This window comes from Perca fluviatilis, chromosome 20, assembly GCF_010015445.1.
Source record: "Perca fluviatilis chromosome 20, GENO_Pfluv_1.0, whole genome shotgun sequence".
In the NCBI taxonomy this organism is placed as follows: Eukaryota; Metazoa; Chordata; class Actinopteri; order Perciformes; family Percidae; genus Perca; species Perca fluviatilis.
In genome coordinates, this window is record NC_053131.1 from 24392306 (window position 1) to 24420016 (window position 27711).

Below are 27711 nucleotides of genomic sequence, written 5' to 3' on the forward strand. Positions count from 1 at the left end.
GAATAGATAACTGTTATCCAGTGTTTTTAAACAAAGTATGTCTTTTCTTGTTGTACCACACAAGCCCCATAGTGTTTAGCTCAAACAGAAATCATAGTTGATTACATAAATGGACTTCAGGACAATTTCAACATAGTGAGTGGACAGAAAGTGTGAGAATAAAATGTGCAGTGATGTGACTCATGGGCATATTTTGGAAGAGCCCTCTTTTCTCCCTGAGTGAAGAGATGCAGAGAACCAGTGGTGGCTGTTTTTTGTGTGGGGGGGGGGGGGGTTCATGGAAAAGGGTTTGGGGCGGTGGCGTAATTTTCAGGCTGCTCGCTCTCAGTAGATGTGGACCAATTTAAGCAGCTACATCTCCCAGCTTCCTGCTCACACGCAACCCCGGCCCCTTCTCTAATGGAGCAGTAATCACTCCCCTGTACAACTTGACACACAGACGCAGCCAGCCCCAAAATAGAGTGTACAGGCTGGGTGGGGGATCTAGGGGGAAGAGTGGCACTGAGAGTCTCTTTTCTAAAAGCAGGTGCTGAACTCTCAGGGCCCCTTTTTGTGTTTGGCCATTTCTGCACTCCGCACATTGTGTGCCCTTGTTACATGTTGAGAGGCATTCAGCTAGAAGAAATGGGAAATTCTATTTCTCCACAAAGAATTTCAAATCGCTAAAGAAATCCACATTTGAAAGAAAATTGTCCGTAGCTCATTTCTTTTCTGCAATGAGTCTGGAGAAAATGAGCCATAGTTTGAAGTGGAAATGAAATTACGCTGAGTACATGCACAGTAAGTGAAATCCTAAATTTAAGGGAAATTACTCAGAATTTTGTTACGGTCAGTGTGTCCCTAAACTTCTTCAACCAGCAATGTCCCTCTGCTTTTTTTGGAGTTTCAGTATTTTGGTAACGCAAATCCAAAAAGGGGACGTGTAATCAACAAAATGATCAGTGTTACTTTCGGGATAATACATTTAATAACATTGAAGCCTGGGAATTTGCAAATAATAAATGTTCTGCCTCAAGAACACACATCACAGGCAAGACACTTTGTATATATATCATTTTTGTGCTTATGTGTATCGATGAAATTGTGTCCGGTTTTGAAATATGTCCATATATGTTTTGTCCTGGCTGTAAAAACAGCAGCAACATCAGCCTTTTTTTTTACAGTTATTTATTAGTTTTAAGTTACAGTGACTACGTTTACAAGCTGTCAATTTTCGGGTTATGGTCGGGTTAAGGTCAGTATTCGGGTTTCTGAAACATTCAGAATAACCCGTTTACATGCGTGAGCAGAGAGAGTTACTCCTGTATACATGGAATATGTAATCAATTGGCAATATCCCGACGTAAACGGCGATGCACGGTTAGCGTCTGGACGTAGGCTACGGACAACCTTAAGACGCAATAATTTTTCGGTCACCTTCTTATAAATCTCACAATCTCTGTACTTTCTGCCGTCAACAAAAGACATTATATTCATGGTTTTCACCACACTAATAAAGAAATTGGTTTCCTCCTCGCTCCAAAAGTGTGGTGCTGTGCTGCGTCTCGCCATGTTTACCTCTACTTCTTGTTTACTTCCGGTATACTGCGCGCAGGTTTTCTGCATTGACATATATATATAACTATATTATTATAGTATATAATTATTATTATAACTATGTTTTCTGGCGCATACAAGAAGTTCCTCTACTCAAAAGACCAAGATTCCTTGCGAATAGAACATGCGCAGAACACAAATCAATGTTCCTTTTGATGGGGATATGCCGATACGCGTTTACATGACCAAAATTTCGGGTTAGAAAAGGGGTAACCCAGGTATATTCGGGTTTTTAAAAACCAGAATATGAGCATATTCGGGTTTTTGCTGGTGTTTACATGGCCGTGCGCGACCGGGTTATTGCTAATATTACGGTTTTGAACGGGTTATTGGCTGCATGTAAACCTAGTCAGTGTGGAGTCAGCTTTAAAGGCATAGCGTAGTGTATGTATCAGGTGGCTAGGTATTGTTTGTATCCTAATTAATGAACTCGCCATTTAGAGTTTCTGTTTAGATCATTTGATTCTGTATTGACAGATTGTGAGCAATTTAAGAGGCTCCAGTATTATTTACTTTGTTTGTTATAAAATTCATCGTGTGCATTTTAATATTTTGTTAATGCCTTTTTTTTCTTTTTCTTTTTTTTTACATTGCTTAGATTATAAATGGATGGCCAGCTAGCACCAATTTTGAGAATTGCCTCAGAGATTAGGATTTCTCTAAGCACCTTTTTTCTTAATCTTGGAACAAGGAAGAACTGCTCTCAATAACAATCACATTGTTAGTTAAACAAGCAAGTAAACAATCTGATGATGGCCAGTGACTGCAAAACATTGAGCCAAGGATATCTTCACTCAGCCTGCTAGCTATGCTATGTCTGGATTTCCAGCAGAGGGAATGTACAATGTGTCATAGCAACAATGTCCAGGCAGTTGAAATAAAAGTCTGTTCCAAGAATGTACATGTATAACAGGAGAATACTGGTTAATCATCAAAAATGTTCTCTATGTTAATAATTAATATAAAATATATAATAAAAGAAGCCAAATTCTTTGCATTGTTGACTAGTTCTTGCCCTTATTCGTTTGTTTGTCCAGTTTGGAAACAAAGCAGTGGCTCAAGTGGCCTGTGACGTGTTTCAGCTGCTCATCTCTCACTGGGAACATCTCCGGAGGTTGGAGCCCACTCTGCCTAAGAAAATAATTGAGGTAACACACACACACACACACACACACACACACACACACACACACACACACACACACACACAGTTCAATTGCCAGTAGCCATTAGGGGCCTGTGAGAACATATTATAAGTAAGAAATTGAGTGAAAGATTCCTATCACGTCTCTTAAGCTTTTAAATGCAAGTCTTACATTAGTCATTACTCATGCATATGCATACTCTACATCCCATGGCATCACATCCATTTTAGCACACAGCCCTAACTCAGCTGATGAATAGGAGTGTGTCATCCAATTATCTTTCTCCTTGTTTTGTCCCAACACAGATCTTTGTGGCTACAATAGCCTTTTTGTTGCCTAGCGCAGAGCACTCAACAGTGGAAGCAGACAAAAAGGTACATGTTGGAAAGGGGGAGACAAGACTGAGATCTAAAGGCCCTTGATCTATCATGTTGGAATGGTGCATTTGCAGAGGAATGTTTCTGCTTAAGTGATTTGTTTTCTTTTTCTCTCTTTACCTCTGTATTTTCTGTCCTTGCAGTTCTCCTCTATTACATGTTGTTTCTCAGGAACTGCCTAGCTCTGTTTTGCTGTATTAATATAATTTTGCTTTGTAGTTTGTTGACCAAATATATTTCTTATTTTCTCAGTTGATGGTGTCACTGCTGCTCTGCCTGTTGGACTGGTGCATGGCCGTTCCCCTGAGTCTGCTGCTGGAGCCCATCACCATGCCTTCGCTGGAGGACCGCACATCCCACAAGGCCCCGCTGCTGGACTACATCTACAGGGTGTGTAGACTCACTGGCAGCTGGGAGTTGGGAAAAGCTGAAAGTTTCAGTTACAACAAACATGAAGAATGGCAACTCTTTTACTACTGACTGCTTTCTAATATCTTCTGAAACATACATAGTGTTTGCCCACAGACACAACAACTTCAGCTTTGACTCCTCCACCCCCACCCCACCAAATGGGATTGCCACTTTAATTAGACTCACCTACACCGTGACCTCATGACTATGCCTCATTTAACATTATAGTGGCACAACAGCATAGAGGCACACGCCATAGCTGACGCATGCAATTGGCATTTATCATATGCAGGAAACCCTTACGACTTGCTTTGTATTAGCGTATACTACATTTGTTTAAAAAAGGCAAAATATGCAGTATTCAATGTAGTCCTCTGAATTTGTCCCTCTAACCCTTTATTTTATGGTCTGCCCCTGAGGATGAGGGCCAAGCTTCAGGCACAAATGAATGAGGTATTATTCATTCCCTCCTGTCTGGGCAGATGCGGTCAACAGCAGATCTTTGTAAGGATGTCACCCCTGATAAGAAATGTTCCAATTATTCAAACAGGACCCTTTGTCCACTTGATAAGCTCAGGCTATAAACGCTTGTCCTGGAGATTTGAATGGAATATGTCTTAATATGAGAGCGACTGCAGCTGCTATGAAAGCAAAGACAATTTGGCATGATTGGTTGTCTATCACCACACAAAGGCATGGCCCCTCTGGGTTTAATTGGAAATAATATATTAAGCAAGGCATCACAAGTTGTGACAATATTAATGCAATATCAAGAGTGAAATCTATACATTTCAACAGATACCTTGGCTGCCATTTATTCTCTATAGCAAACCGAGAATAGCTTCCCAATTAGAAAACATCTCCCCTTTTATTCCATCACTGGCATTGTGTCACTGACAAGGTAGCAGGGAGTGTCCATTTATTTTTCATGCTTCACCTTTTAATTACAGTTTTTATATTTAAAAAGGCTTATTAAATACCAAGCCATCAAACACTAGCACAATACAGCTAAGGAAAAGGTTGTCATGCTATTCGTCCTGAGGTAAAAAGAAAAGTGAGGAAAGTTGTTATTGGTGACTAACTGCATGCAGATCGATGTGAAGCAACATTGCATTAGACGTCATTGGTTCACTGGAGTCCGGCTCAAGCTTCTCCATCTGCTCCCTCAGCCTGCCTCGGTAACCAGCTGCACTGTGTGTGTGTGTGTGTGTGTGTGTGTGTGTGTGTGTGTGTGTGTGTGTGTGTGTGTGTGTGTGTGTGTGTGTGTGTGTGTGTGTGTGTGTGTGTGTGTGTGTGTGTGTGTGTGTGTGTGTGTGTGTGTGTGTGTGTGTGTGTGTGTGTGTGTGTGTGTGTGTGTGTGTGTGTTAATGTCTCTGTTTGTGTTTTAATTATTTGATTTATGTCTACACATAGGTGGATTTGTGTATGCCCAATATGTGCCCTAACTACAGTATGCACTGGACTGTATGATACCTTCCAGGAACTGTTGCTATGCAAAGTGCAGTCACTTAGTTGTCAAGCACAGCTGCGGGTTTCCCCCCTCCCTTTCTGTCTCTCCACCTCTCCACAGAGGAAGCTCTTTGGGGCTTTGGTGTAACAGCTGTTTGGTTCGGGTCTTTTCAGCTTCAAGCCTCCAGTCCCTCCCCCATGCACACAGAGGTCTGCTCGGTAGAATCATCCACATACTGTCTACATTGCACACACAATACTGTTTCAGATGGCAGGGCCAGCCTGCCTCTCAGAGCATCTCTCAGCCAAGTTTGAGCGTATGTGTGCACTGAATGGGATTAGCCTTTGCATGGCTTTACCCAAGTTGCTCTACTCTGAATGAGAGGCCCCCTCATATACATACATTAGACATATGTTTTGCACGCTCACATGCAGCACCTTACATCCACTCAGATTATACAGTATGCAGGTGTGTTTGTGTGTGTGGCTGTGTGTGCATGTTTGTGGTAGGAGCTGAGCAAAAGAATAAAGTCTTAATTAAATCAAACCGTGTAAACCTGTCCATGGTTGTGATCAACTGCCCCCAGCTCGCCTTATCTAGCCCTGCCAACGGAGGCTCTGCCATCTGTTATGTAGATCGATACACTCACACATAACAGGAGAAATGGATTAGTGGCAATAAAGACCCTCTTTTTGCTCCTCTCCCTCTATTCTTCCATGGCCTTATGATGTAAATGGACTATATATTCCTCTTTTCATATGCTTCTGGATAATGTAAACCTAGAGCAGGCCTGCAGGAGTGTCACTGTGCATCGTCTCACCAGACACCACCATATGTAACAGGATGTTGACTTTACACATCAAAGTGCCTATAACTGTCATTCTGTACAAAAACTACCTAGGCACACTAAATCTGAATCACCAAGTACTACCCTTTCTCTACTGTTCCTCAGGTGCTGCACTGCTGTGTGTCCGGCTCCAACCTGCACACCCAACAGAGCCACTACCTCCTCAGCCTGTCAGACTTGTCCACTGACTATGACCTCATGTTGGGTCAGGTTAAGAGCTTCGAGCCACTACACTCCCAGACAACCACCACCGACTTCGGGAACCTGCTCACCGTAGCTGAGGGTAAGGATATTGAGCCTTCCTGATGCCCCTTTTTACCGTCCGCTGTGTGAAAGATTGCACTGGGCTGGCAGAAAAAATGACAATGATGGGATGCATAGTATGTGTGCATGTCATTATGTGTGGGAGAGTAAAAACTCAGTTGGCTGTCAGCTGTCGTATCATATCTTATCACTAGATGACTATCTCTGATCACTTTTTTCACACACTACTTTATTTCAGCTCCTACTGTGCTTCTGACAGACCACAGGGACACATATTTCCACCCCCCACCCCCCCAAAAAAAACAAAATCCAAAAAAGGATTACAGGGAAAAGCAAACTGAGTAGCCTATCCATTTGGAGCCTCTCCATTAAATGTCAATATCTTATTAAAAGTATGAAAAGGAAATCAACCAGCACAGGGAATGGAATGTTCGCATTAGTACTTAGCCCTAGAGAGAAGACCCATTATGGGGTTCGAATAAAAATGTGATTTTTTTTTCTTCTTTTTTGTGACCTTGTGATTCCATTAGGCAATGTATTTCTCTCTCTCTCTCTCCCTCATGTCCTCAACTTCTGAAAAGTCCTTAGAGCCTAAATACAAAGTGCAGTCTACTGAAACAATGTAAGAAATTTTAACAGTAGCTTTTGCCTGGAAACATTTCACCACACCTCTGCTTTCTGGGGCACAGCTGCACAGATTCTTACTAGAAATAACAAAACACTATCAAAAGGGCAAACCAAAGAGTGCCGACCTAGTTATATTCATGTCCCCACCTCATATTGATCAAGTTACATCAAAGGGCTAGTGCATCTCTAATGCAGCTTGGCCTGCTTTCTAAAGAGCTTTCTCCACTTTGATGGGGGGTGATGGTATTGATAGCACTGTCACAATGCAAGAGTGCATCTTCTTGTTTTTCCTACATCACTGCAGAATAAAGCATGGCATGCCTTTCACTTGGGAGTACAATACTGTGAATTTACATAAATGCAATTCACTAAGTAGAGTCCTATTAAGCAGCCTGTAAAGATGGTGGTTCTCATTAGCACTCAGCCAGTCTCAACACATGTCCATTGTAAGAAGACTCAATGGGCTTTTCAAAGTTGTCTCTCATGATTAGATGCTACCTACTTAGGTGTGCTGGCCAAGCTATTGTGAGAAATGAATAAAGTACCCCTGTTATTATTCATAAATGAGATTTGGCTTTGTATAAAAAAGAGCTAACACAAATGTGGGGGGTTTTGAAATATGGTTAGCAAAGTGTGCATTGAATGTATTATAAAAGATAGCCCCATGTGCAGCCTTATTCTAAACCCATCAGTAACTTTAACCATTGAGCACGTTTTACACTTACTAATGTGTTTTCCATCAGAGATGTCTCAGTATTTTTATCTCTCTGCCCTCTTGCTTCCACCAGAAAAGCGACGCCGGAACATGGAGCTGATTCCCCTGACAGCACGAATGATCATGACACACCTGGTGAACCATCTGGGCCATCATCCGCTGAGCGGTGGCCCAGCCCTTCTGCATAGCCTTGTGAGCGAGAACCACGACAACCCGTATGTGGAGTCATCCGAGCTGTCCTCCGAGGTCTTCAGAAGCCCCAACCTGCAGCTGTTTGTCTTCAATGACAGCACGCTAGTGTCCTACCTGCAGATCCCGGCAGAGACCCCCACTGTCGGACAGCCCCCCAAACCTTCCTCCCAAGTGCGTGTTATCGTCCGGGACATCTCGGGCAAATACTCGTGGGATGGCGCAATCCTCTATTGCACAACCCAGGAAGACTCTCTTGATCCAGGAGTTTTTAATGCAGTTGATCGCCCTCTTTCTACTACTTCTACTACTGTTGCTCACAGCAGAAACCAGCCCAACTCTCCAACAAAGGGACCGTACAAAAATCACTGCTCCGTCTTGGACTCCCTCTCTGACTGCTGTGAGGAGGAAGAGATAGATATTCTGAATACACTTTTGGAGGACCTAGGCCAAAGCAGCCCAGAATGCCTGCCCCAGCCACAACTCAGGCTCAACCAGCCAGCCCCCTCACCCCATGGCATGAACCTAGAGCAAGAGAGCGCCATCCTGGAGGCCATTCTGCGTCAGACTCAGCAGGAGGAAGAGCAAGTAAGGAGGTGGGATGCTGATGTAAGCTTTCGGGCAGCCTGCCAGAGGGAACCTTCCCACCAGGAACCAAAAGCTCCTTTCTACTTCTGCCGGCTGCTGCTTAATGACCTTGGCATGAACTCTTGGGACCGCAGGTACTCTACCAACTGAAATTGGCTCCAATCACTGGTCTGGTTTGCACTGTTCTAGAAGAAGAAAGAGAAAAACAGAGTAAAGTAGGGTTGTAAAAAGTCATGTAGGGATCTGTTGCTTATTTGTGTCTCAATGTATTTCTTTTATCATTTAGTCTGCACACCTACATCTTACATGTAACCAGTGTGATGGACAAAATAACCTCTGCAGTCTAATACCATTTTTGAACCCAAGTTACTTCCTTCATCCTCAAAGTAACTGATGTTTGCTCGTTACTCAAAGAGAGAAAGAGCAAAGTTAAAAGCACTGTGGAGTCTAGGGTGTCTTAATCTCCTCTCCACAGGATAAGAGTGCCCAGCTGTTTTCACTAAGGTCTACCTTGCAGAGCTATATCTTTGCCGTGCTACCCCGTAAATTAAAAGCTTACACCTCTTAATGGTGATGGTACAACGTGCACACAGCTAGGAGATTGCTGTTTGCACCTGTGCCTTTTTGCTGTTGTTAATCTTGTCTTCAAAACAAAACTTTGGTTAAAAACAAGTTTTTCTTTGAAAATTGGCTAGTAGATTATACCACTTTTTCAAAAGCATGGCAGTTTCCTGAATTGTGTTTTATATACAGAGTTGAAAGTATGACGTTTAATCAACACTGTTTTTGTCAAACAGGAAAAGTTTCCATTTGTTGAAGAAAAACTTCAAACTCTTAAGGGAACTGAAGAACTTGGATTCCAGGAAGTGGTAATACCTTTATAAATTCCATGTGGAATTGTATAAATATCTAATCATAAAACTGTCACTGCAGCTTCTTGTTTCCACATAAGTGAAATTAGCACTGGTTATAAATCATACAGTTACTCCAAACAGATTATATTGCCCCCTCCCTCGCTTCCTCCCCAATGATCTTTCTAATTTGTACCATCTCCTGTTGATCACAGCCATGGAAGTCTCCCACTATCACTCTTGCTGTCTTTCTCTTACCATGTCTCTCTTAGTCCAATCAATAAGTACATCACACATTGCTAATGACAGGAGCTTATTAAAGATTTCCCTTAGGACTGGACTTCATTCTCCCAGATGGCCAGACTTGGTTGGGCAATAACAACCTGTGCTCAAGCATGCAAAGTGCCCTAAATCTACCCCAGCATGATTTACTGCCATGGCAACTGGGAAAGTAGATGGGGGCCTTTGCTGCCATTCTTTTTTAAATCATGTTAGAGCTGGAGAGATTTGAAAAAAATTGCAGACAAATGTGTTTTTTTTACATTCTGCTCTCCTGATGTTATTTGACACATTAATTAGACTTACACACACAATTGTAGTGTTTTTGACTCATTGGATTCGCGTTTCAAAGCATTTTCATCTGAAGTGGGCAGAGTAGTGAGAAGCTTTTCAAGTTCCATTGCATTTATAAAATTGGCTGCTGTGTTGTTATTCTTTTTAATATTGGCTACTATATGTTTTGTTCTGTAGTCGAGAGACACACAAGATTGCTGTGTTCTACATTGGAGAGGGCCAAGAGGACAAGTGCTCCATTTTGTCGAACAGCGCAGGCAGCCAGGCCTATGAAGACTTTGTTTCTGGACTGGGATGGGAGGTACCAAAAACCACACCCTCTGTGTCCACAGATACAGCGGAAATATGCACACATTGCACAATGCACGCTAAAATTGTCCATGTATCCCTCAGGTGGATCTGGCCACACACTGCGGCTTTATGGGTGGCCTCCAGAGGAATGGCAGCACAGGTCTAACTGCTCCTTACTATGCTACCTCCACCGTGGAAGCCATCTTCCACGTCTCCACTCGTATGCCCTCTGATTCTGATGACTGCCTCACCAAAAAGGTAAAAAGGTCCTGTATCTGTTTTTAGCCTTTTATAACTTTTGACAGTTCCTGCCTGACTGTGACTTTTGGATTATCGTAACATGTATAAATTGCACACCTTGAATCCAAAGTATGCCAGGAATAAGGAGAAAATACTGCTTTGCCTGTTTGATGCGTGAAATGGCTATACAGTCCTGCCTGCCCATAGCATAATGTTGTAGCCTTCAGCTCTGTGTTAAGCTGTGATCAGGAGGTGTGACTCCAGAGTGCGGGCATTGATTAGTGACCCTGGCCAGGCAGGCCTGAGGAGTAGAGAGTTGCAGGCGCGTGAGTGAAGAGAGGGCATGTGCCGCTGCAGTAATGACTATGATTCTGCTAGCCCCTGCCCCCCTCCCTGTGTGCTGTGACCAGGGCCTGGATTCAGCCATTAGCTCTCCCTGCTAGGGCAGGCGCCGGCCGGATGCCGGCAGGATCCTTTTATCCAATTCCTGCTGCCGCCACAGGAGCGATCGATTGTGTTCTGCAGTGGGATTCGGAGCTGTAGTGCACCAGTAGCGGTTAGCACGAAGAAATGAGCCACAAGGCCCCTGCCCGTGCTGCCAATCTTCTCATACGGTACCCTGCTGAGAAGGGAAATTCATCAGGCTCTCCTCATATCCAACCCCCCTCCAGTCCTCCACAGACCTTCCCCCTCTCACAAATAACCCCCTACTCATTCCAAACCTATCCTGAACCTGCTTAGTGACTGCAAAAATTAGTTAGCCTGAGTAAAGATTTTGACTTTGGTTGGCCAGAGTGAGGCGCTGGAGGGGTGGCTATGCCCAGAGTGGAGTGTGCTGCCACTTTTCTTCCTACCATTTTATTGGGAACTTCTGTAAGTGCTCATGCTCATCTTGCACAGACCTCCACACAAGCCACAGGCTGTACAGAAATCGGCTGGCTGGCTGGCTGCATGCATAGATGCGTCAGAAAATGATGGCAGGGCAGAGAGAAAGTGGTATGAAGAATTGGATTGAGAAACAGGCTTTGTCTGTGTCCAACTAGGACATTCCCTGTCAATTTAAAAATAACACGTTTAGTCCAGCAGTCACCCACTTTACTGGCTGTAACCATAGAGGCATACGGTAGGGGAGCGACGGATAGGGGAGCTCTCGCTGGGCAGATTGCCTGTTTGAAGACGAAGGAGGGAAAAAAACAAACCACTAAACCAAAAAGAAAAGAGGGAAAACCATGAATTCCTCAATCCAATTGTGGTTTTTAGGGCAGTGCATGCTGCTGCAGTAGCAGCTGGCTTCAGTAATGTGGTTATAGAAGCAACCTGCAGGGTTGGGGTCAGGCCATGTAGACAGTGTGTGTGTGTGTGTGTGTGTGTGTGTGTCTGTGTCTGTGTGTGTCCACTGCTTAACTGTGCTGCTGCAGGTTGGTTTTATAAGAAGCCTCTTGTGTTCTGGGTTCCTCTGGTCTGCTATCTCCATGTAGGCTTTGTGGGCAGTCAACAAGGGCTAATTGGACAAGAGCCTTTGACTTGAATCACATTTCATAAAAGAAGTCTCAAACATTTGGATGTGATTAACAAGGGCGTAAATAAATTGGTGCAAAAGATGATTGACTAGAGCATAAGCATCCTCATTAAACTTGTGATTAAGCTCATCCAAATGCTAATATCTTAACCCAAATTAACATCCCAGTGTTGATTGTCTCCCGCAAATGCATATTCAACATTTCTTTCTGAAATTGTCCCAGTGACTGACCTGGTTGGTACCTGCTGATCCTTGGACAGACAGACTGAACTGGCGGGCTCCAGTAATCAGCATGCCGTGGATTTGTTTAAGATTACCGTATTACCATAATTAAGGGCTTATAATAGAATGTGCTATTTGCATTTTTGGTGGCGAGGGCATGTTTCTTAATGGCTCATTAGGCCCACAGTACACTGGCAGATGTTTTCTTCTGAGTAGAGGCTCACTTTTCATTGTCCATGATACCCCAGAAAACATCACAGGGCTACCAGCTAATAAGTGATTTATACTGTGGAATATATTGTGGCTGTGTCCCTTTATTTTTTTTACTTTGGGAAGGAGGAACGCTGTTTACCTATTTCAAACTAGCATCAGTCAATTTCCTGTCATTTAAGTATACTGTACCTTCTTGTCCTGCCCAGTTTAATTTGGGTACGTGAATAGAGTGGAAATGGGAAGCAATTTAATCTCTGATGGGAAAAGTCAATTGGATTTGAATTATTTGGTTTTGAAATGCTCAATTTTGTTCATTTTGTGTTTGCAATTTGAATTTGTAATGAAAAGGCTATAAAAAGAGTCAAAACCAGAGCCCATTGTTTGTTTGTTTTAAATGTTTGTGATTTAGTTAGAAACAGTTACCATGCTCTTGCACCTGCTGCAATTATGTTTTATCTTAACGATACAACAACAATGCTTATAACAGAATAAAACATTAAATAAAATATTGCTGTATGCAGTGAAAAAGCCAGTTACGGCACTTTATTTATGGAACCTCCACTGATCTGTCAGCAGTAAATGATGTTGTATTATCCCCTTCTACATGCCTCTTACACCTCCGTTTACTCCGTAGCCTTCAAGAGGTGTGGGCCGATGGTACTAGCTGAATAAACCCAGTGGCATGCCCTATTTCACTAAATATGTGTTCTTGTCAACATCACCATAGGGATGAAAATTACCTGCACTCACCAGGCACTTGATTAAACTGATTTCATTTGTTTGGCAGTTGCGTCACCTGGGAAATGATGAGGTGCACATAGTGTGGTCAGAGCACACCAGGGACTACAGACGTGGCATCATCCCAACAGACTTTGGAGACGTGCTGATTATCATCTACCCAATGAAGAACCACATGTATTTCATCCAGATCATGAAGAAACCACAGGTAATCCACTGCAGTCAGTGGATATTGTTAAGACTATACGCATACAAGATAAATAAACTCATCGAAAGTTACTTTTATTGCATGTGTTTAAACTTGTTTTTTTAAATAAGTGTATTTTCCCTTTATACTTGCATGACAAAGTATATTGGGCTACGTTCAGACTGTAGGCAAAAGTGGCCCAAATCCGATTTTTGTGTGACCAGGTCAGACTTCTTCAGAAGTAGTGTGAACACTCAAATCTAGCCCAGATCCGATTGTTTTTCAAATCCGATTCAGGCCACTTCCATATGTGGTCCTGATTCAGACCCAGGTCTGATTTATTTATTATTATTATTATTATTATTTTTTTTTTCAATGCGGCCGCAGTGTGAACAACCAAGGCGGATTTGATGCGACCTCTCTCCCTGCGGGGAGGGGCAGGGCCCCCTGCTCCCGGTGCGGCTGTCAACCGGGGCGGACTGTCCTCAGTGCGTCCCAACTGCGTCGCATCACCAGGGCGGGGATCGGCAGCGATGTCGGCAACCAACCCGACCCGTCTTGAAAAACGGACCAAGGAGTCTAAAACTCGCGCACGAGTCAGAGTGTCGCCCCTTGTCGCAATGAAAGTGAGGGCCAGCGCGCACCGGCTGAGGTGGGATCCCAGCCCCTCGTGGTCGGGCGCACCACCGGCCCATCTCGCCCGCACCGTCGGGAAGGTGGAGCGTGAGCGTGTGCAATAGGACCCGAAAGATGGTGAACTATGCCTGGGCAGGGTGAAGCCAGGAAAATCTGGTGAAGGCCCGTAGCGGTCCTGACGTGCAAATCAATCGTCCGGTCACACAGACCTCTGTAGTGAATTTGCAGCCATAACCCCGTAAAAGGCCAAAATAGCCAATTTGGCTCTTTCTCTTAATTCTTCTCCTCCTCAGCACCTGCTCATTAATGTTAAGGCTGCCATTACACAAACATTTTGAAATAAAAGCAAAAATGCTTACTTCTTCCATAACCTCCCTAACTTTAGTGCAACAGCATACTGCGTCTGATGTCATTGTTATTGTTCTTTTGCGCATGCGGGTCAGTTCGAAACTACAAACAGTTCACACTGGAATTTGATATAGGCCACATTTTAAAAAGTAATGTGAACAGCCAAACAAAAAATTTGATCTGAACAAAAAATCAGAATTATGCATTAAGACTTGCAGTGTTAACGTAGCCTAAGTTTCCAGGCACAATAAGCAAGAAAACCACTCAGGCTATTTTCAGCGCTGAACTAATTTCAAGTCTTTGTTCACGTGTTAAAGCAGTCCTTTGTATTCGCTTCTTATTTAGACTTTTGCCATGAGTTTTATAGGTCCTTTCTCCTGTTCTGGTTTCTGTCTAAAGGCTCTCAGTTTCCCCTACTCCAGCTGTGCATTACCCTCACTGTGGGTTTGTGCCCTCAGAGATGGTTACTATCCTTTCCTGGCTAGCTTTCATCATTGCTACTCTGTAGAACTGCACTCGGATGTGTGGCCTTCCTGAGGATAGTGAAATTTCAAAAAATGGCTGCATTCAGATGTTCAGATATATCCACAATATATTTTTATATGAACATTATTCAGCTAAAAACTATTTCTCCATAATGTTTTTTTTATTCCTCACTGTTGAACGTACAAAATGTAACTTTCTGCTGCAAGGGGTCTCTCAACCAAAAAAATGGATTGTAAACACAGACGTTTGATGACATTGGGAATTTGCGTGGAATTATGGGAGTTTTGCTAAACACTATCGTCGATTAGAATGCATCTGTTCACGGACGAGTTTACCCATTCAAGTTTATTCACGTTACGTTTATTCATGTCATGTTAATAAAATAGCTGCAGTTTACCCAACATAATTACGTTTTTCTTGATTCAATCTGTATTGGTAGCTAGCTAGCTAGCTACTCAACGAGGCTGAGAGACGGGTGTGGAGATTGCAGGGGGAATCTCCAGGACGGCAAGGATGTTAGATAGCCCGATTTCCCCCCCTCACTTTTCTGTAATCTTAACTATTGGTTTTGGTGCTTAACCCACCTTTTGTCTGGGTAATTTAGCTAGTTAACTGTAATGACAGCTAAGCGCAAAGGGGGGAAAAATTCGGCAAGGAGGAGATTTTCGGTACGAACACCGGTAGCGCTAACGGAGATGTAGCTAGCTAACATTATGGATGGCCGATGTTGTGACTAGGATGCCTGGGTCTGATATTTTCTGTTTCCTGACGCTTCATTAAAATGCCTTTAGCGTCGTAAGCACCCAGCACCGGCTGGGGCTAACGGTAACTAGCTATTGTTATATGTCCCGGCTGTGTTGTCAGCTTTCATCCTGAATGAATTCTCTTTGTGTCGGGGGAGTGAGGCAGGCAGACCGGAGTGTGCTAGCTGGCTAAATTAGCATTAGATTAATCGTCTATCTATACAGCTAACGTTAACGTTACTAGTGAACTGTTTCGTGGGTTAGTGCAGTGCTGCTTTTATCCATGGTCAAAACAATCATACTACTAATAACTTTATGAGCGTGTTGAACGATGTTGTAACTCTATAATGTTATCCACCAAGCATTAGCTAGCATTAACGTTAGCTACTTGTCAACCAGCACATGCATTGTAGTAACATTAAGCTGGATTAATATTAGGGCTGCAGCTATCGATTATTTTAGTAATCGAGTATTCTACCAATTATTCCATCGATTAATCGAGTAATCGGATAAGAAATACTTAGTAAGAAATACTTAGTAAACAGCAATAGTAAATTATTATTATTGCCGTTTACTAATTGCCGTCCTTTTTTTAGAAAAAGCTAAATTTTTTATTGCCAAATTCCAAAAAACAAACCCATTACAATAGTACATTTTTGGTGGCCCAAATGTTAATATTTTTCACCCCCTTCCCCTTCTTGCCTCTGGCTCTTGGACTGGATATGCAAACGAGCTGTTCACTGACCAGAGGGTAAATGTGAGGAGAAAGAATACAGACATCACCGGGTTAATGACGTCATTCACGTGCATATTAAGTGGCCATGCTGGGGGGAGGAGCCGGTTTGTCTCCGGCAGCAGCGAAGTTTCCAAAGATTAGTAGCGAACTAATAAACAGACTACAAACCGACAGCTTTCATTTTAGCTTGTTGGTAAAACATGGCTATTAGCAGAGTGCATGCTGTAGGCTAGTTGTGTAAAACAGCGCAGTGGACGAGAGCAGCAGACGTTAGCTACCTTGTGTCGGGTTCGCTCCGTAGAATGGATGAGTACACTGGATGTTTGTTACAAAGATGATGTAGCAGCATGTTTGCAGATTAAAATGATCCCAAACTTTCTGTCGTTTTCTCTCGCCTGTCTCTTCTCTTAGACCCTCGCTATTTTCGTCTTCCTTCATTTATAATCTGGGCCGTAAATCTTGTGTTTATATACTGTCCATGCTTGTGTATGCAGAAGCGCCAACCTCTTGTGCTCTAGTAATAATCCTCCGTGCGGAAACACAGTGAGCCGTACAACCTTAATTACATTGATTTAACAAAGCTTCGAGGCAAAGAATTTTTGCTTCGAGGATTTTTTGTAATCGAATTATTTGAGTTATTCGAGGAATTGTTTCAGCCCTAATTAATATTGATATGTATCAATAAATAAGGTGTTACCAATATTTTATTCTGTGATATTGTATGATTTACAATTACTCTCGAACGTAGCATCTGGGTGCCCATGTTTTGACGGAAGTTACGAGTAACTAGATGGTGAAAGGTTATATGACGCCACTGACGGGCGACTAAATGAAACGTTACATGTCTGAAAATAAAATAACAGATTTCTCTGGGTTTGCCATTTGATGGAAACATTTGGGATAGTGTAACTACACAACTGCAGAAAAATATATAACATAGGTATGGTCGTTTTTAGACATTTTAATGCAGAAAAGTTGCATATTGTACCTTTAAACGTACAATATGTAATTTTCTGCCGCTCTGGGTCTCCATAGGGGTCTCTCGTGAAGTTGCATTGGATCATGGGAGTTATTGTCTTCATTGTTAAACAGCCACCATTGCCGATAAAAAAATATTTTATATATCCTATCTCCTTATAACGTTATGGTACAGTTTAGCTACCAAGCATTAGCTTGAGCTACTTGTCACTGCAGCGCATTGTAGTATGCCTCAACCCAGCAGAGGATCTCAATAGCCTAAGCCCAGTTAGGAAAATGGCAGAGGCTGCCGCTGTTCTGTCCCCCAACCCCTCCCCATGCAAGCCAGCAATTTTTATTTATTTTTTTAAAGTTCGGCAGCTTTAAATGCCTCCACCTCCAACAACCTGTACATCTATCTACTTAGGTTTATGTTAGTTTACACAGTGTCACACCAGTTCTCTAGCATGTGAATAATTGGTCTGTTTTATTTCTGGTTTAAATCCATGTATTGTATAATTTGACTGGTTATTCTACGAGCTGAACTACCAAGTTGAAGACAGCAGGACCTTTTGGAGACTTTGACATTCACGTCAACTTCCAGGTCAACGACCATTGAGCCTCAGTGATTAAGGGCCCCCTTCCAATATGCATGGACAGACGCGTGTACCCACACACACTCACACGCTGCCGCTTAAATGCATATTGCTTCTTTTGTATTTGTTCAGTAGCTCAATATGAGAGCATTGTTTAGTATTGATTGTCATTTTAATTGCATTTGCCTAACATTGATTCACATTAGATATGTGTGGTTGTCATGCAAAGTTAGGTAAAAATCCAATTTCAACTTGAACCCTTGCCCTAAACAGATGGAGAAACTGAAAAGAGGAACAAAAAGATTTTTAATCAACCCTTTTTAATTTTTTTGAGACATAGACAATGACAGGAGACTGACAAAAATAACTTTGGATCAATGGAAGTTTTGATGCCTCATGTTCTTTGTCCTTTTTTCTTATTCTTTTTTTTTGTCTTAACTTCTCCAGGTTCCATTCTTCGGGCCTCTGTTTAATGGCGCCATCATCACTGGGATGCTGCTGCCAAGCTTGGTGCGGGCCACCTGTATCAACGCCAGCAGAGCTGTTAAGTCCCGGCTGACTCTCTACCAGAGCTTGTATCCTTTACTCCTCATGCCTTCTGCTTCATTTACTGTTCACTATCCCATACGGCAATGACTCATCAGAGGAATGCAATTTTTTTTTTTTAAATCAACCTTTGATTACCCATCCAGCTGAGAGACCATTAAGGTTATGAGCATATATTTTAATGATGATTTCATTACATATATAACACCAGTGAGCTTACATTTTCAGCACCACCAGTGGCCCATTTGGGTAAATTCATTGAGACATGTGGCGTGCTTGTCACGTCAGCCAACGTACACAGCTGAATGCTGACACTGATCTTTATGGGCTGGCTGATTTACATACAGCTATTAGGCTGGGGCTGTTTCACAGCCTGGAGCAGCATGGGAGGTTGTGTGGGGATGTTTTGGGTAGTAGCACAGATAAGTGTCGTCATCCATCACTATCATTTTATGAAGCACAAGGAGAGGCAAAATAAGAGCACCCTCAACAAATGCATACGAGGGCATACAGACACAAGCGTACACATGCACATACTTGCTCTCATCCCTCCACCCATCCATCCAACAGTGTGCCGTTAAGAGCCTGACTCCAGCTGTAGTTGTCAGTTGGTTTAAAGGGAGTGTAATCACCAATGGAGATGAATTAGCATGTGAATGCCAGCAGCATAGAGTTGGGGGGTGAGATGGGGGGCAGAGTCGGGATGGCCCCTGGAGGGGGAAACCTGATCTCCCTTAACGCCCCGCTCCTCCTCAGACAGCATGTACAGCACCGCCTCACCAGAACCACGCTGCCCCTCCGGCGGTTGCTATAGAAACCTCCCCCAAGGAGGTTTATTTGGGTGGAAGAATAGTTTCTATTGTTTATTAGACTGACATATTTTTAAAAGTTGTTGTTTTTGATTAATTATGAAGTCCTTTTATCATAGACATTTACAAGAAAAGGATTTTGGTCGTTAATCACCTTACAACACGCTGTGTATGTTGTTTACAGTTGGGTGTGTGTAAGTATGTGTCTGCCTGTATGTATGCGTTTCACAGTGCATCACATCCACTGGCCCCCCACCCCTATATCAGGCCTTGTCTGTGTGTCCCCGGGGGAATCCTGAGTGACAGATGTCTGTTACCCGACGCCAAGTGAATTAGCCCAGTGTGACTCTCACAGTGCCAGTGAGCCTCAGGGGGTGGGTGGTGGGTGGGACAGTACTGGGCCTGTGCCGGGCCACAAAAGCCTTACCTGGCATTCCTTAGCAGACGAGCAGACAGCACAAAGGCATGATCTATGAGAGGAGATAAGCGCTGCCTCTGGAGTTCTGGCATTGATAGGCTGCCAGGCCTCACACACTCCAAGAGAGGAGATGAATGAATGTGCCAGGCAAAGCACACTGCCAGCATGAGTGTCTGCATGTCTGTTTTTTTCTGCTGTTTGTCTGCCTAGCTTGAGAGCTTGTGAGGACAGAGGCAATGTATGAACTAACTAGAAGGGCACTCGGACAGTGCAGACCTCCGCCGAGGCATATAATGTTAATGCAGTGTGAACTTTCCCAGTCGGGAACTAATTTTCCCGATAATTTCGTCACCACAAGAATGCAGCACAAATGCCATATCTCACAATGTTAACAAAAGTGACGCAACGTCCACCACTGGCATAGACCATAAATGAAAGTCTTGAGTGGCAGGTGGAGTTACTCTTTTATATGCTTTCATCATTGGATTTGCTGTTATTGTATTATACCAACCTTTTGCACTTTTCCTTCTCCAGTCGTCATTCTTCCATCTTCTCAGGTTATGCAGCTCTTTATCTTTCACAGGTTGGAACAATGACCCAACTTTTTTTTTATGGGATGTGTATTTTGTTTTTGTGCAAGATGGAAAATCCTTATCCTTAGCTTACCCCTTCACAATGCTCTTGATATTAAAACTGCAAGCTATAGCTGACCCCTGTGTGTCCAGATAAAAGGCCAGTATGGCGCTGAGGCCCCCTCTCTCGCTCTGTCACAAGGCTCGAGAGGACTCCAGCAGTCTGCTGCAATGCTCACAGGATCTCTCAGGCTAATAGGATTTGATATTGAAAAATGACCACCAGCAACATTTTCAGATAACCCCCCCCCCCCCTTTGCTATCTTTATTTTTTCCTCATCACATCCTCTGTCTCCTCCTCTCTCCTTTTTCTCAATCTCTGAACTATAAGGATTTGTGAAATCCTTGTAGTTGTTTTCCTGTTCAGGGTCCAGCTCTGTCGTCAGTTAGAATTTGTCAATTTCTTCTGTCAAGACACCACCATGGGCTCATCGACATCCTATCCTCTCACAGACAACTCATAATGTATCATCTATTATTTATATGTCTGATGGAAAATGCAGCTGGTCTGGCTTTGTGTGGTCTAAGTGTATTGTCTGCAACTAGTCCACCCTTCACAGCGGCATTTTTGAAGAATTGAGAACAATATCTCAATTTAAGTTTTTATAAAACCACCATTCTTTTTTTTTTTTTTTTTCATCAGCAACAAAACAGAAATAAGTAAATGTTCCTCTATTAATGACACATGCTGCATGCACACAGTGTGTGACATATTGCTTTGGAAGACACGATGAGTTTATTTGTGTCACCTGAATTTAGCCTGTTACTGAATGGCTTTGCTGTCTGCTGCCATTTACTGTATGAAGTAGATCCTTCATACTGTCACTGTAGAATAATGTCTTCATCCAGAAGCAGGGATTCATTTCTCTCTTCAACAAGCACTTGAGTTTGATGTGCCGTCCATCACTCTTTGTGATGGGGGTATTGTTAAGGGTAAAAACTGTCTGCGTGTGTGTGTTGTGGAGACGGCAAGTTTCTAATAGGTGAGACAGTGCAAAACTGACCCTGATTCAGAGACATAGCCTTTCTACTGGACAGAATCAATAGTTTTTGCACACTGCCTTTAGTCCCCATCATCTGCTCTGACACACATAAACACACACACACACACACACACACACACACACAGATCCATCTCCAGGCAGCGATCAATAACCATAATCTGTTTCTGCCCATTGCCAGTCATGCGAGACAGGCTTTTAGGTGTGTGTGTGTGTGTGTGTGTGTGTGTGTGTGTGTGTGTGTGTGTGTGTGTGTGTGTGTGTGTGTGTGTGTGTGTGTGTGTGTGTGTGTGTGTGTGTGTGTGTGTGTGTGTGTGTGTGTGTGTGTGTGTGTGTGGTAGAAAGAAGAGAGGGAGACTTGATCCTTTCAGTGGAACCCAGAAAATGTGCTGAAGTCTGTCCTGTTCCTTTACAGGCTCGCGTGAGCATATCTACAGTCCCCCAGCTCCCCTGAATGCCAAAACGAGATGTACATAATTTCAATGGATGTATACTGAAAACATAATATATTTGATATCCTCTATGAACTCCTTTGTGTGCTGTTGCTGCCACCCCCTTAGGCGCCATCATAATTATTACAGTCACTGCATTGGCAATGACATATTCTCACACCCCTTCTGAGCAAGTTATTGTCCCACTCTCACTGTGTCTTTGTCTAACAGCAGTTGGTTCTATTGTATACTGTAAGATTCCTCACCTAGCGGAGATGAAAGTGCGCCTGTATGCATGATAGGATGTCATGAATAGGATCTGCCATGTTAGTGTTGTCTCACATGAATTATTTAGCATCGTTGATAGGTCTAATTTGCCAGCTGTTGTGCCATAACTGTCTGCAGTCTCATAGATAATACTCAGCAGTCTATATCACTGTGGAACACAGTGCTTGACTGGGCACAGTGAGACGCCAAGCTAGTCACTTTATGTTGGTTTCATGTAATGGTCTGAGCTTTTATAAATATAACTAGCCAACTTCCTGTTTATGGAAAACAGGACTGGCCAACTCTCAGACTCTCAAGACAAAAGGTCTTATAAAAATTTTCCAGGTAAGTTTTAATATACCGATAAATTCTTAAAGGGAAGCTTAAGAAATCACCTTCACCTGTCGTGCAATGTATGTTAAGTATCTAGTAGTGTATCAGGATCTGGACTTGATACAAGCCTTTTAGTTGGAGGCAGTTGGCTGCTGTCGTGTGGGTAGGTGGTTGGGTTAGGGGCCATCCCTGAGTTGAAGTGCCCCTGCTTGGAGTTGGCCAGGGTGGTTTGGGCAGAGGCTGGCATTGGCTTTGATAGCGGTTGAGAGTTTACGCAGTATTTGGGGGACTACACCGAGAGGAGGGGTCTCTCCCCCACTGAATGTTTTAACCTAATCCCATTATCAGTGTAGCGCACTGCCTCCCATCTCTTTCCCCCTCCTTATCCCTACCCCTCCCACCCTTCTCTCAAGCTGACCAGCTGTTCCTGCCGGGACTCACGACAATGTCCGATGTGTTCAGATCACTGAGTACCCCCCCACCCCCAACACACACAAATACACAGAGTCCATGCACAAGCAAAGCAATTGCCCACCCCATTGCTGAAGCCTAGGCAGGCCTACAGGGAGAAGGGTGGTAGTTAGGGGAGATGGGGGTAGCTTTGGGTGTGAGGAGGGGGCAAGCACAAGCCTGTCAAACCAAGAGCCCTGACTCAGGAGGCAGTCCAGCTCGGATGGCATATGGCGTCTAGCTTCATACAACATGCAAAAGTATTCTCCCCCCTCACCCCTCCCCGTCTCCCTCCCCTGCTGCTAATGCAGAATGACTCATAGCATTACTCATTTTTTTTCTTCCGTTCCCCACCCCCCCACCCACATTAGTTCCTCCTCCTCTTGCCACCCAGCCTGTAACAAAAGGCGTCCGCTGCATGGCACCCACACCCTGAAAGCCCTGGGGGCCCAGCCCAGCCTGCACTCTAAGGTCTGAGCTTCATGGGGGCCGCCCCTTTTAAACACAGGTAGAACAGGCGTGGAACCAGACGGCCAACAGCAGGGACCCAGAGCCCCGCCTGGGGTAGCGTACACACACTGCTGGTGTCAAACTGTTGTGCCTGTTAGTGCATTTGTGTTTGTGTTTGTATGTATACAGAAGCTGCATTTATTTTGTAGTGCCTCTGGTATTGTACATCCATCATGCTTTGTATGTTAATACATTTGTGAGCACCATGTGTTCTGTTTGTGTCTAACTTCTACATTTCTGACAAATAATAATTGCCATTTATTTGCCAAAATAACAGAAGTGCTCCTTTCAAGTGTAATTTGAGTCCAACTCGTTTAATTCAACTTTTTCCGCATTTTGTTAGATTTTTCTATCAATAACTTGATTATGTACTATTAATGAACCAATTTATGGTGTCAGGGAGCTTTCAGCTGCCAAAATAACAGTTTTCAATGGATAGTAGTTTTAACTAGCACTGATAGAAACTGAATAGCCTAGTGTAACCCCAAAAATGTCATGCTCTGTGTATATTTAAACTTGAACCCCCACCTTCACGCCCCCCTCCCCTTCTCTCTCCGTCTGTTATGCATTCATGTGTGACATCTGTGTGTTTGTGAGCGGCAAAGTAAAAGCCAGCAAGACTGCCAGTTTTGTGTCAGGTCGTCTTCTCTGCCCCATCCCCAACTCAGGCTTTGGAGTATCAGGTAAAATAACATAAACAAGACCATCACAATTGTGTCAATGTTTTAATGTATTTTTGACAGCTGCTTGGCCGTTATCAATTTTAGGGCACATTAGTATTTCCTGTATTTAAATATATTATAACCTATTTGTGCTAATTGTCACCATGCTGCCGCTGAATAAAAGTCTCCTAGTTCTACTAATTTAAGAGTTTAGAGTAAACCCCCAAGGATTGAACAGGCAAAAAGGATAGCAAGACTTTCATTTCATTTATTATATTATGCACAGACTAATACACTTGAACATGTATGCCTAACAGTGAGTAATCATCCCAAATTGGCTACAAATATGTAAAGGAATGACTGGCTGTGTTGGTTCGGTGTTAACACTCCTCAAGACTATACCCTTGGAAAGACCGTCCAAAAAAACTACAAATATCCTCGCAAAATATCAACAATTGAAATTGCTATAATGACTTTCCTGCTAATGGGTCAGTGGTCTCTGTCCATCAGCCAGCCTACCCTGACCCTAGTGTCACCACTGGATTAGTACAGACTGCATTGCCGTTAAGAAGACATATTCATTGTGAATGCTGTGTGGTGGTGGTGCTTCTAGCACGGGTGTAAAAACCTGTCTGTCTGCTTTAAGTGATAAGCATCCAGTTAGCCATTCCATCTGTTCCCCCTAGCCCTGTTTAATTAATGAATTTTCTTTCTCCGCCCCGTTGCCAGCCAGCGCAAAACTAAAGCAAAAGCTGTTAGACCTCTCAGGTTATCCAAATGGATGCATGTTCTTGTCCCCCTCAATGGGTGCGTTCTCATTGATTAGTTATGTTTTGTTTTCCCCTCTTTTGTCTCAGGGTTCTTGAAGGGAGGGTTAATGAGCTTTTTTGGCAAGCTGTAGCACTTGGAATCCGGGGATAAATGGGAATAATTTAGTTGTTTTTGTGTTTTGTTTTTTGTGATGAGCTTGGCAGAGATGTGAAGCCTCGTGCTACTGTGTGTGTTTGTGTGCATGAGTGTGAACGTGAATGATAATGTGTGTTTGTTTGAATGTGTATGAATGGCTTTGAGGCGGGGTATATTGCATTTCATCCCCGCTGGTCCATTATTCCTGTTGAGAAGCAGGGAATCTGGAACACTCTTTTACAGTTGGGTCTGTCACTATTTATCTTTCAGCCACCTCAGCACAACTCTTGTCCTGTCCTCCTTTTACCACAAAGTACTCTCTCCCATCCTTTATGTCCCTTCTTCCTTCCGTGTCTCTTGTTATAAGGCAGTGGACAGCCCTTTGTCCAGCTAAAGCTGCCCTCTTTTGTTTGTGCGGCCTTTTTTATCCTTGTGCTAATCGCCATGGTCGTGTGCCTGAGTTGGACCCCATATTTCACGCTCAGTTCTCCTTTGTTTGACACACCGCCCCTGATAAGAATCCCAATTCTAGGGCCTCTCTGATATTGAAATCCAACAGCGGCGTAGAAAGAGCCTTCAATCATCCATTATCTGTGCTCCAGTGATTACCATTCAATCTCCCAGGGTCCAGGCTCCTCATCACCGGCCCCAGAGCTGAGGCGTCCCCTGAAAGAACCTGCATCCCTTAACGCGTGTGTCACATGCAAGCATATCCATAGATATTTCTGAAGCTGTCTCGAGACAGCCCTGCATTGAATGCTGCTGGGAAATGTCAGTGAAATGTCACTCACCGTACTCCGCTGGAATCTCTTGGTCTCTGATGTGGCCCTGGGTTTTTAGGGACTCCTGTGAGAACAGCTTGTGACATTATTGGGTTTCTTTGTCCCTAAATGGCCATTACATTTTCAATTCTCTTTTTTGGTTCAGAGACTTGGATTGCACTTTTCTTTTTACATAAGGCTGCGTTGCTTTTATTGTCACAGACTTAATTGGCTGTTTTAAGAAGGAATTACTTGATTATTTATAAGTTGCACATTAATGCCTCTTTAAATGGTTCAAAGGCAGTATCTGCTCCTCTGCTGGCCTGTGGCCATTGTTCTCTTTTAGAGGATGTCCTTGTGCCTCACAGCATTTGCATTTTTGCACTAAATGGAATTTTATGCATTGACAGACAAGGCACAGCAAACAAAGCAATAACAAAAACAAAATACTTAAGTATGCATCGCTGTGCATTGTCTGCCTCTTCTTACAGAAAGAAGCCTTTGATGTGTTAATACTGATAATCTGCGTTTTGTTGTCAAGTAGTGGATGTGGCTGATAGAGAAGCACTGAGAAATATTACCCAGATCTTCCTGTGTCTTTCCACTGCAACAGGCTCTGATAATAGTTTGGTTTTATGTTAAACAAAGAGAAAGTATTGTTGGTTGCAGATGCAGCCACAACACTTGCTAATCTTGGGATCGCCTTAGCTTAACCACTAAATGCATCTTTGTCATACATTATAACATTAGAATTAGGAATGATACTACACATGATTATAATGGTAATGAAATGTAAGACAAGCTTTGTGCTGCAGACATCCACTTATCCAACACACTCTGTTTAGATACACAACAGCTCTCAGTACCTTTGTTTAATTTAGTGTACACATCTTCATTAGTTATGTATAGCCTCTAATTACTATTGATGAGACTCTAGCTGATTTGGGTACAAATCTATAGCTTTTGTTATTCTAATGAGTGTTATTTACCCTCAGATCTCCAAGCCAGAGGGCTTCGGAATGGGGCTTTGTGCAGGCAGATATAGCTTGGGCCGCTCTAGCTACACCCACTTGTTTTTGTATCTGCCGACTTTGACAAAATCCAGTTTCCCTCCCCCCCACATCATCACCCGTCTGCATGGATGTATAGCACTTCCCGCTCCTCCATCTGTTTTTGTCCAACCATGAAAAGGTCCATTATAATCTGCAGGATGCACAGTTGACGTGCCGCGAGCTCCGCTTGAGCCAAGCAAGGCGGTGCACTGAACTTAGGCCACAAATCCAAGAGGCCCTAACCCCTCCCCCAAGTTCATTTTGATTATCTGGGCTTTCCAAGATCTTTAGTTGAACAAGTTTTTATAACAACGTTGTCTCCATCATCCCTTTCCCCCTATAAAGCTTCCAGTCTGTAATCGTGCCCACTGGATGATGGCAGACTCCTGATTAACCCTGGAGTGACTAGCTAATGTCATTGAAGGAGGGCCACCTGGCTGTGAGACTGTACAGTCAGCTGCCACTGAAGGGCCAGAATAGGAGATGACCAGGTGTTGGGCTCCAGCCCCCCTAATTGTTGCCATGTAATAGCCTGCTTGACTGCACAATATAGCCCAGGGGCGAGGATTAGGAAAAAGCTGTTGCCAACACAGAAGTCCATTTTCTTTTTGCCCAAGGTTTTGTGTGTGGGTTTCTCTCTGTGTGCGTGTGTATGTGTGTATACATCTCCCTTTGCCATCCTCCTCATCCATTACAATTATAGCAGGTAGAAGGCTGGGCCACTTTTCTTGGCTGTCACCCAGCTTCTTACCCAAACAGCACATTCATTTTAGACGTACACCCCTACAAAGTTGCTTTCAGATTGTTCAGCTTTTCAGGCTGCATATACTGACACAAAACATAACTGCCTTGCAGCAACAATATTTGTATCATATATCCTTTGCTCCTCAACAACAAAATATTCATCCATCATTATCAACATCATTTTGACAAAAATGATATGAAGAGCCTGTCCTGACCGGTGTCTTCATGTGATATTTTAGGTAGGAGTTCATATCTCATTGTAATCACAATAGAGTTGATTGAAATATTTCCAACATGCAAATGGTGGACAAATGAAATTACTCTTGCCCCCAATAACTAACCCTCTCTGCTATGTGCATTCACCACAGCTGTGATCAAATGTAACCCAGCGCTAATCATTATCATTCCCGCTAAATGCCTGGCATTTTGCATAAGGCCAAGCAGCCTAATTGGCCCGATGAACCTTTCATAGAGGAGGCAATGTAGGAACAAGTAACTTCTTTTTCAGCACATCTTCGTGGGGAAGCAGACAGAGATGCTTGGTGTTAAGGCATCATAGTCATTCTGCTGCACATGCCACAAGCATCATTAAAATTGCAAAAGCCTGTTGATTTTGTTTTAATATTTCATCAGTGCTTTTCTGA

General features: G+C 43.3%; 1 protein-coding gene across 12 annotated transcripts in view; it reads left to right on the forward strand.

Moving 5' to 3' along the window:
- The window catches only part of ralgapa2 (Ral GTPase activating protein catalytic subunit alpha 2), a 118216-nt gene that overhangs the window by 63159 nt on the left and 27346 nt on the right, over window positions 1-27711 (forward strand). For all 12 annotated transcript variants that reach the window (XR_005637306.1, XM_039785615.1, XM_039785620.1 and 9 more), the window contains 10 exons: window positions 2634-2744; window positions 3047-3115; window positions 3371-3508; window positions 5932-6109; window positions 7506-8343; window positions 9007-9078; window positions 9811-9934; window positions 10027-10182; window positions 12906-13064; window positions 17993-18120. Coding sequence is in view for 11 of the 12 variants with exons in the window: in XM_039785615.1 (XP_039641549.1) it covers window positions 2634-2744; window positions 3047-3115; window positions 3371-3508; window positions 5932-6109; window positions 7506-8343; window positions 9007-9078; window positions 9811-9934; window positions 10027-10182; window positions 12906-13064; window positions 17993-18120 (1973 nt within the window). In the remaining variant the exon portion in view is untranslated. The remainder of the gene's footprint in view (window positions 1-2633; window positions 2745-3046; window positions 3116-3370; window positions 3509-5931; window positions 6110-7505; window positions 8344-9006; window positions 9079-9810; window positions 9935-10026; window positions 10183-12905; window positions 13065-17992; window positions 18121-27711) is intronic.